The sequence below is a fragment of the Drosophila arizonae genome, chromosome 2 (genome assembly GCF_054131065.1).
Source record: "Drosophila arizonae isolate 15081-1271.41 chromosome 2, UAZ_ARI_1.0, whole genome shotgun sequence".
Classification (NCBI taxonomy): domain Eukaryota; kingdom Metazoa; phylum Arthropoda; class Insecta; order Diptera; family Drosophilidae; genus Drosophila; species Drosophila arizonae.
In genome coordinates this window covers 25559046-25569561 of record NC_142922.1, presented here as the reverse complement: position 1 = coordinate 25569561, position 10516 = coordinate 25559046, and the positions used below count along the sequence as shown (strand labels likewise).

Sequence of the window (10516 nt, the reverse complement as noted above, 5' to 3'; positions counted from 1 at the left end):
TGACAACTTTGGTATCTTTTGTTGGCATTTTTCTAATATTTTGATTGTTTTTTTTTTCTTTTTTTTCTTTTTTTTTGCGTTTAGTGTATGCGTGATGTTGTGATAGTCACCTCACTGATCAATGGCTCCGCCAGCTGATTGTCGGTGATGCGCGTCATCACAGTTTCCGTGAATGTGGATTTGGTGATGGTCTCGGTGACGCGACCTATCTCGGTGGGCGCGGCTGGGAACATGGGTAAGTCTGGTTGCGGTTTGTTAACATTCACGGTGACAGCGCTGACGCCCACCTCGTTGGGCCGTGCCACATGCACCTGATGCTGACTGCCGCCGCTGAGAAAATGTGCCGGAATCATCGCCTGAAAATCATCGCTGGTCAACGGCCGGAGTGATGAGGGCTGCTCGTTGTCGTAGATGGTTGATTGTTTTTTTTTTTCAATTTCAATTTCAATTTCAATTCGATTTGGACAAGTTTTTTGGATTTGGATTTTTTTTTTTTTTTTTTTTTTTTTTTGTGGAAAGTTCATTTTTAAAGCAACATTTGGTTTTATAGAAAAAGAAACAAAAATATGTTGGTTTTTGTAAATTTCGTTACACAATTTTTGGATTTTGGGTCTAAAAGCTAAGCTAAACTTTCTAACTGTAGATGGTATGAATGTGTGCCGTTTCATAAATATATATATATATTTATGTTATATATTGTATGTATGTATATAGTTTCTGGCTAGCCAGACCTGCCCTTAACTGGGCTCTTCAATCTCAGTGCATACGTACGCTATAAGCCAAGGACAAAAAGAAGCAACACAAAAATTGCTTGTGCATACTTATCTATGTACTTATATAAATGCTTGGGGGTAATATGAGACCAAAAATGACAAGAAGTAACAAGATAAAACACGAATAGGAGGAGCACGCACAGGGCACATGCAAAACAAACACAAACAAATTTCGTAAATATATGTAGATATATATATATAGTATGTACTTATATTGTGTTTATGTAGTAGATATGTATGTGTGTTGGCTAAGAGCTAGGGTTATAGGTTGATAAACTGGCAGATACGAGTATGTATTAGCACAATTAGATATACAATATATTTATATAATTGTATTGTATATAAAAATGAGTTCGTTTAAGGAGGAGTGTTTATGTGTTTATCAACAACAATTTGCATGAATCCTTGGGCATCTCACCTGCGCGCCAGTTGGCCAACAACCATGCCGAGACTTACCTGCTGGATCTGACTCGATTCGAGTCGAGTCGACTTGACTTGACCAACTGTCGCGCAAGTTCTTATGGTTTTTAGTGTTGGCCTGAAAGTTACTTAAGGCTAAGCCTGAGCATGGATTAGGGAACGAACAAACGAGCTTATGATCAACATTAAGATGGCGTGCAGACAACTAGACAGTTGATTAAAACTAGGACACTAACAGAGCTACGATTAACCACTACAAAGTATTCGCTTGTTATCCTACCTGAGCCTCGCCAGAGTCGCCGCTGCTGGTGGACGCGGCGCCATTAACCGGACCATCGCCATCAGCATGAGGCACTGAGTTGGTGCGACGTGGCGCTGGCACCGGCTGGCCCGTGGATTTGTCAATGTGCGCAGCTGGAGCTGCGACTGTGGCAGCTGTTGCATAAGCTGGAGCAGCAGCTAATGCAAATCCGTTGGTTTTATTGCTCGGCAGCGTATTATTATTGCTGTTGTTATTATGAACGACGCCAGTCGTCACAGTTGCCGCCGGCGTGCTGGCCAGTGTGTTGTACTTGTAGGGCTGCTCGTCGCCAACAGAGCGTCCAAAGTTTGCTGCTCGACAGAGAACGAGAGAGACAGAACGAAAGAGATGGGTGGGAAGGAGGGGTGGAAAAAGTTAACAAAGTTAAGAGAGCGAAGCATTGAGGCGTGAACAGATTCTAACCTGGTCGATTGGCCAGATAGCCGGACGGGCTCAATGAGTTGAGCACGGCGGGACTGCGCGGACTCAGTGGCGGTTCAAGTGGGCCGCGGTATTCGCGCTGTAGGACGAGCCGCACAAACCGCTGCGGCTCAGTGAGGCAGGCAACAGCCGCGTCGTGATGGGCCTGCGTCATGTCGTTGCCGTTAATCTGCGGTAGAAAAAGGTGTTTTCGTTCATACAATGAAATGCAATTAGCGTCTGCCACTTATCCCAAAGCAAGGCTCGATTCACTCACCGCCATCACACGGTCTCCGACCATGATTTTGCCATCGCGATGCGCCAGACCGCCCTCGGTAATGCGCGATATGAAAATCCCATCGCAGTCATCCTTGAATGGCGGTGAACCCTTGCCGCCGGCTATGCTGAAGCCCAGTCCCTGCCCAATCTGATCGCGTATAAGCGTCGTGTGCAATTGAATGAAGCTCAACGGCGCCAAATCCTGTTGTGAGACAACAAACGTCAGCATCAATGGATTACAAGTCTAGGTAAAACGTCGGAATATGCTACTTACTACTTTGCCGTTTTCTTGCAGCATGCCATTCGTGGCTGACGAGGGCGTGGCAAACACATTGGCCGAATGTGCATGGGCAGGTGGCAGCTGTTGCAACTGATGCACTGGCTGCTGTTGCTGCTGCTGCTGCTGCAGCTGCAGCTGTTCTGGAACTATTTGAATGGGCGACGGAATGTAGCGCTCCTGTGTGACAGCTGGAGCTTCGGCCACCAGGGGTCGTGTCTCTACAGAGATCTGCGAGACGCTGCCATCTTCGCTGAAGACGGGATGGCCAATCAGGCGTGTCACCTCGCGCTGCACCACCAGCACCAGCACCGCGCCACAGGCCTTCAGCACCTGCACGGCCTGGTAATGATCCGCGTCCACGACAACAATGCCGTTCACTTTGAGCACCTTGTCGCCGACCTTGAGGCCGGCCAGATCGGCGGGACCCCCCTCGGTTACGCGCGATATGAAAATGCCATCGTCGTCGCCCTTGAAGGGCGTCGAGCCCTTGCCACCGGCTATGCTCAGGCCCAAGCCCGCCGTGGTGCGCTCAATGTGTATCTCGTACTGCTCCAGGCGCAGCTCCGTCACGCCATCAATGTTATCTGCAAGAGAGAGAATACATTATTCAGTATGCATTCGAGATGATGTTCGTGTGCTCAACTATTCCACAAGTGTTTACCGAACTGCTGCCTATTTCGCTCATAGTCCCGCTCTAGGGGATCGTAGCTGGTCACGATGCGCACGTGCTTGCCTTTGCGCCGCAACGAGCCGCCATTCGAGGAGGCCAGGGAGCTGCGTAGGCTGCCCGTGGCGGGACTGTTACGTCCACTGCCGCCGGCGGCCATCAAGGAGCTCCCATTGTTGCGCTGTGCGCTGCGGGGCAGAGTGTTGTTGCCCTCCTTGACTTTTATTTTGACATTGAACATGATGCAGCTTATGAGTTTCTACTTGAATGCACTTTCAATATGCGCTGCTTGGCATCATTCTAGGTCTACGATTGCAATTGAAGAATCACCCTGTTTGTTTGCTAAAGAAACCCTTTCATTTGAATGCGCTTTGCAATAAGAAGCCAACCACTCTACACCACACCACACTACACTCGCATGCCCTTCACTTGAACTGATGTGCATTTGATTGGAAAATTGCATAAAATAAATTTCAGCAGATTGCTCAAATTATAAAATAAAATATGTTTTTATTGCCAATACATTCGAATCGGCAGACGCCATAGACGAAATTGAATTTATATGCATTGCATAAATTACACATTAATGACATCAAAATTTCCCAGCAAATTTAATGGCCAAAAATGTTTTGGCCAAGCGAAAAGTCTGCAGCTGGGGCCCCACTCAGGGGCCAATAAACGAGCAACTGGAGAGCAGACGAAGCCACCTTCGTCGGCCATAAAGCCAACGACCTTGAGCCAAAACAACATCAGTCCAGGTCTGCCCTGAAGCGACTTTTGTATAATAATTAAATAAATTAGGACTCGGAGAGCTCCAGGGAGCAGCTCCAGCTCGTGCTGCTCGTTGTCTACACCTTGGCTATAGCTGTGAACGACTGTGAAGAACTGTGAACTTGGCTGATTTGCACTCAATAAATCCGTCCGCAGTTTGCCAAACTTATTTTGGTTTTAATGACTGTGGCGCGTCTAATGGCGTGAGCCGCTTCACATTTATAATTTCTCTCGTTGTGCGCAAACAATAATTGAAGTCTGCATTTTAGATGTATTCGTATTCAAACAGACAACAGTTATTCGCGCTGTAATCTATACCCCGCATATAAATTATTAAATTCCACTTTTTTTATTACTATAAGCTTCAGTTTAATTTCGCCCACAAAATAAGACTGCCCTGATGTTATCGTTATAAATTGGCAATTATTTATTTTGTGCTCCGCTTGAATTATTTGAGAATGCTTTTTATTTAAATCATAAAACAACGAATGCCGACGACTGATAAATAATACGGCAATAAATGCGAAAAGATTTTCATTTCTTCTTCAGCTTGTTGTTGAGCGAATGTGTGAAATGTTCAACAATTTCACTGATGGCTGTGCCATATGAAAACATTTTATGGCTTTACACACACAAGCACATAAATGCACGCATACACGTGCACACAAATTGGGACTTGAAAGTAAAGCCATGAAGAAATCTTTGCACTTTTGTTTAAAGCCCCCAAAACACACGCATAAACAACTTAGATCTTCAGCACTCCAAAAGTGAAATACTCTCGCTGATAGAGAGTAAAGAAATTATTTTTAAATATAGTATGGAAATATATTAAATTAAAGAGTTGGATGAGTCTAACAGCTTTAAAGAGAGCAGAGTGGAATAAATTTAAATAATCAAAATATAATATATTGATATGATATTTCGATATTTTGAGTCGAATTGGAATCAATATGTTCATCGCATTTTTTCTGGGAAATATTTAATTCGCAAGCAGAAACATAAACTAGCAAACAAGATGAGCAATCATAAGAAATAACGAAAATATATTCGACTGGCTTTGGCTAACTCAAGTCTGGTAACACGAATTGACTGTGAGTGCGAGTGTGAGTGTGTGTGTGTGGTTATCTGTGCTGCAGCAGCTGCCAATAAGTAGGCAACAAGTGTATAGCTGGTTGCCATGATTCGAGCTTATTTGTGCAGATTGTATATCTGAAAGCCTTGGGCTACTCCATAAGCCATATGCCACATGATTCCGTATGAAAAACAAGTAAATTATAATAGTTAAGGCATGGAAGCATAGAATTTTAGTATGCTTTTGCCTAATGGCAGCTGCATAATCAAAACGTGGATAAATATGTACTAGAATGTTTACTGACATGAAATTCCTCATTCTATTTTGCCACGTTTCGAATCTCTCGCAAAAAATAAACAAACTTTCTTCAAGAGTTGAGCTTTTTGTGAGTAGCCCGAATATTTGGTCCGCACACATGTTAGCGTGTCGAGCAGTTGCCATTTCCACGCACTCAAATAAACATTTGAAAATTTTACGACGCCCTTCATACATTTGAGTGTGCATTTAGGTATAAGTATTTTAAAGATGCTCAGCGACCGTTGCGCCCAATGAAGTGCGTAAAGGAGGGGCGGGCCGAATAAATAAATGAGAGGCAGGCACTGTGGGGAGCATGAATTTAAATGCACCAAAAAAATAAGAAAAAGAATAGAGAGCCAAATGGAGCAACGCATAAAATGCGCGGGTAAAACTCATTAAAAGCGCTGCTGGGAAAAACTCTAAACAGCAACAGAGCGCGATTTCCCCGAACGCATTTTGAATATGAGAAAATGTTCGTCTCTGCCTACGTGAAGTACAGCTGGCAAATGCCAAATCAATGCAATGTGACGACGACTGTGACGCGTTTTGCTTATTTATATGTAAATGACCTGGCCTGGAGTCTGAATGTCAAAACACACGCGTGTGTGAGTGTGTGTGTGTGTGTGTGGACCACATGTCAGAAACCCAGGGAGTTACTAGGTCTGCGTCTGTGGCTCCTAGTCCCTGGCGTCTGGCCTCCAGCTCAGATCCAAACTCATATTTCACATGTAGGACAGGCTTTGTGTCCAGCCATGTCGTGCATGTCCTCTCTCCGGCCATTGACAGCCGGGCAGCCGGGCAGCCGGACAGCCGGACACACGTCTCCGGCTTGAGTCCAAGTTCAGTGCTAGTCGACCCGCATGCCTCAGAGTTTGCTTGTTGAAATGCTCGCATTATTTCTCTTGCTTCTGGCGGACCATTGACATATTCTCTTTATGACACAAGTCGAACTTGCTGGGAAAACTTGAAAAAACATTTTCTTTATGCAAATTTAATGGACGCATGTCAGAGACTTATGCCAACCGAAGAGCCGGGCACTTGTCTCCCACACAATTGAGTTTTCATTTATATTCTGGCTACTGTCAATTGATCCACAGGCCTTTATATACCCAATGCCAATGACCGCAGACGTAAACGCCTTAATTGCATTCTATTTGGCTTTCGATATTCTGCTCTTTTCTTTTTTAAGGCTAATAGCAAAAGATCAAGTGCCTAATTGCACTTAAAGAGCTTTCGATGAGCACGTGAGCTGACTCCGCCCCGTGCCCGGCCGTGAAAATTCATGTGGCAGGGCTCAGTCTGCAACCGTTGTGATAAATTGCCGGCCATGTTGCGGGAGCTCTTGACAAATTGTAAGTGTATGGCTATCAAAATCCAGCGGGCACAAACAGTCGAGCGACGCTTTTAAATGCGGTGCCACAAACTAATGAATCACAATTTTTGTTGTGGCATAAAAACGTTGACTTATTGTCATAAAGCCAAGCAAAAAGTTGCACTTTGTTATCTGCAGCAGCGAAACGCGTAGATGCTTTAATAGCAAACGCTGAATGTTGCTTTGGCCAAAGAATGAAAAAGTTTGCGGAATAAAAATTTTTATTTTCCATATTTTCATTCCAAATTTATGGGTTCGACAGATGAACAGAAGACGACTTGCGATACGGGCCAGCTATATATTCTGACATGAGTTACACATTTCATCATCAAATCGAACGACCCCTTCTAGGTGTATAAGAAAAACAAAACATATCTTTGTGTACAACTTTTTGATAGGTGCTAAAGCGTTCTACGTATTTTGAAATGAATCGCCCCGAGAAGGGGTGCGCTCGTTCATATCTAATCGGGTGGCCGTATACAGGTATGACAACAATAACTTTGGAATGCCTAAAGCCACGCTGATAAGCGCATAAAGGCAGCAGAAACAGAATCACAAAATATAAACAGAAACAAACAGCGCTGACGCGACGCACGGCACAGCTCTGGAAATTAAATTGGGGTCTGCGATAAGGCAGCAAAAATTGGAAAACTGAATCATTACGACATATTTGGGACGGCGTACGGCACCAACATTACACCAGCCCAAAGTCAAGCGTTAGTTAATGACCTTGGTCCACCTGTCGTATGCGTAATTTTGAGTAAGGGCCCCATACGCCATCGGCTTATCAATGATTACATTACGGTGCGATGGACAATTGAAATTGATATTATGGCATGAAGAAGTGAAATACAATGCACACACGCACAGAATGGCTGCAGGTGTGTGAGTGAGTGCATAGGTGTGGGTAAGCGTGTGTAATAGGTTAAGCGATGACATCATAAGTCCATTAATTTTCAGCTCAATTTAACGCATTATTCGCAAGCCTGACAACTGTTTTTGAATGAAGTAGAAGTGCAATAAATACTACAAACTGATTTCAGTATGCAGAAGCAAACATACTAGAAATTATAGCTGATGCATTACAGTCAAATTTTTTTTGGGAAAAATGAAAATTGTTGCACGTTAATAGCGTTCAATTTAATTGAACGTGCGATATAAACTGCATGCAGAAATAGAGAGAAAAAAATGAACGCTGTGTGCAAAAACAGAGCAAAAAGGAACGAAAATGGATTTTAATTAGTTTCACATTTTCTGTTTTTTTTTTTTTTTTTTTGGCTGACTGACAATTTGAAGGTTTAATTCGAACTTGAAATGGATGGAACAGAAAAAAAATCCAAATTAAGCGGATGCTTATAGCACATCAAATTGGTATCGATTAAGCGAAGAATTCAAGCAACTATCATGAGGCATAGTAATTTATTTGAGTACCGAAGAAGGGTATGCGAGAATTGATTTAATATTTTGCAACACCAACGAATCGTAAGGTTAAGCACATTAAAACGGTATTCGACTTGCGATCGCTGTTAGCACAGAGTGAACAATATTTGTTCGCTGACATGTTGCCTATTCACACGTCAAGCCAACCTCCCCTCCCCCTCGCTCAGGCACAGCCTGTAGCAGTAAGGCTTCTAGTATTTCGCGGATTTGCAATATTTTCTCGCTTTGAATGTAATGCAAAATCGTGTGACATAACCATTTGCGCTTCCGCACTCGCCGCCCGCTGTTCCTGTCGGTTACGCAGTTTGTTTTTCTATTTTCTTTCCATTTTTTTCTAAGCCATATTTTCCTTAACTGGCATTTATTGCATTTTTCGTGTTTAATTTGAGTGCGCGAAATGTCGAATTATCGAAGCCAACAACAAAGAGAGCTGACTGACTGACAAAACTCACAAAACGAAACCGCTTAAGCTGTTCGAAAAAAAAAAAAAAAATAAAGAAATAAAGAAAGAAGTAAACGATTCGATAATGGAATATCCATCAAAATGCCGATAGTTTCAATTGTTGCCTGCAGCAGCAGCAACAACAACGTGAGCAACAAATAATAATCCAACAAGAGTGTTTTGACATAGCAAAAGGGCATTTTAGCAAACAAACAATGCAAACACGCACAGTGCAGAAATTCAATAAGGGCCCAGCGTGCAATCAGCAATACAATACATAAAATCAATTGCATTGCTTTGGGCTTATCAACGGTTTCGGTTTATTTATTGGCCAACCCGAGTACTGAGTGGGTGGGGCTGGGGCAGCCAGGGGCAGCAGCAGCCACACACTTTAAGAAATCACAATGCGAACTGATGGCAAATGCAGCGTATTGTTTGCCAAAGCAATGCAAAAAGGTACTGAGCAAATGTTGATTGTGCTTGTGAGGCAGCTAACCAAAATAAAAAGCAAGAGGAAGGAAGGCAACAAGCAGCGAGTAAACCGGATATGCACACTACACACACACCCACACACACACACACACAGGCACACCAATATGCAAAAGGAGATAAACTTGGCATATTTGTCATGTGCAAATATATAAAGAAAAAGAGAGAGAGAGAGAGACAGAAACCCAAAGCGAGAGGGAGAGCGGTAGGGGCTAGAGCTAGATAGAAGTCTGTGACTATATAAACAACATACAAAATTTCCTTTCAAGCTCGCTCTTTTTTCTGCGTATTGCATTGCAGCCAAAATGCAAATAGCGGAAGCTGCTGAAGCTCCAAGGCAGCCAGCAAGCAGCTCATGTGCCACGGTCTAACCTTGAGCAGCTAAATCGACCTTGCCACAAGCGCGCCAGCGCCTTACACTCTGCATATTTACACTTGAAATTCAATTTGGGCTAACGCTGCGTATACGCGATGCAAGTGTCGGCCGACAAAAAGTGTCTAATCAGTGGCTAGGTAGCCGCAGCTCAATCGATAAGCAGCAACAGCAATTCGCACTCGTTTGCAAAGTGTAATATGCATGTGCATATATATATAAAAGTATACATATATATTTAACATACAACTGTTTTTTTTTACATCTTGCTTTTCGTTTTCGGGCCTCTGACTAAGTCAAGGTATGTGAAATTTTTGACTTCAATGTTATTATTGCCATTGTTTTGGCTCCCAAGTGGGCGAGTGTGTGTGCGAGTGAGTGGCTTTGCTTGCGTCTGTGTGTGTGCGTGTGTGTGTGTGTGTCTACTCAGCAGGCGTTAATAATGATAAACAAATAATAGTAAATGCTATTTGTATGGAACTCAAGACAAACGCGATATATATAGCGCGCGCTCTCGCGATGTTGACAAAACGCCAGCGTTACTAAAAAATGACTAAAGTCGGCGGCAAATGGGCAAAGTGTCGAGACCCAGACCCAGAGGCAGACTGCCAATTGCACTCACACACACTCTCTCTCTCTCTCTCTTTCGCTTGCCCTCCACTGCTCTCTTTCTTTCTGACTCTCTCTCTCTCTCTAGTAAGCAACCTGTGTACTCACAGTTCACACTCACACACACAGAGGTAGCTACTCGACATTTGCCATAATGAGGCGGCTGATTTCAGCTTCAGTTTTCAGTTTTCCGTTTTTTATTTATTTCATTTTTTACACTTTCTCAACTTGTTGCGCTCTTCATAGCTGTCGCTCTTTTTCGCTTTGCTCATTTGCCTCTTTAATGTTTCCCCTTTTCCCCCGTTTCTGCTTCGTGAGTGCTCACACTGAGTTTGCTGCTGTAGTTATCTACCCCGCCCCTTTTCCGGCCCACATGTGTATTTTATCAGCTTTTGCAAGCCAGCAAACAGATAGCGCACGCCGATAGCCCCCAGGCCCTATATATAGGCGCTGTACTGGCCCTAATTATTCGAGTTGCGTGTCTGTGTATTTATAGACCGAATTTCCAGCA

At 43.5% G+C, this 10516-nt stretch overlaps 1 protein-coding gene across 18 annotated transcripts in view; it reads right to left on the bottom strand.

Annotated features, from left to right (window-relative positions):
• scrib (scribble planar cell polarity protein) overlaps positions 1–10516 on the bottom strand; it is a 73205-nt gene that overhangs the window by 32252 nt on the left and 30437 nt on the right. For 13 of the 18 annotated variants that reach the window (XR_016268592.1, XM_089462300.1, XM_089462298.1 and 10 more), the window contains 5 exons: positions 2468–3057; positions 2192–2395; positions 1918–2104; positions 1474–1805; positions 111–395 (listed from right to left, as the gene is read on the bottom strand). Coding sequence is in view for 17 of the 18 variants with exons in the window: in XM_089462300.1 (XP_089318426.1) it covers positions 111–395; positions 1474–1805; positions 1918–2104; positions 2192–2395; positions 2468–3057 (1598 nt within the window). In the remaining variant the exon portion in view is untranslated. Of the gene's footprint in view, positions 1–110; positions 396–1473; positions 1806–1917; positions 2105–2191; positions 2396–2467; positions 3058–3134; positions 3483–9888; positions 10013–10516 lie in introns of those variants that run through there. The other 5 variants (XM_089462303.1, XM_089462304.1, XM_089462311.1 and 2 more) reach the window with 3 other exon arrangements.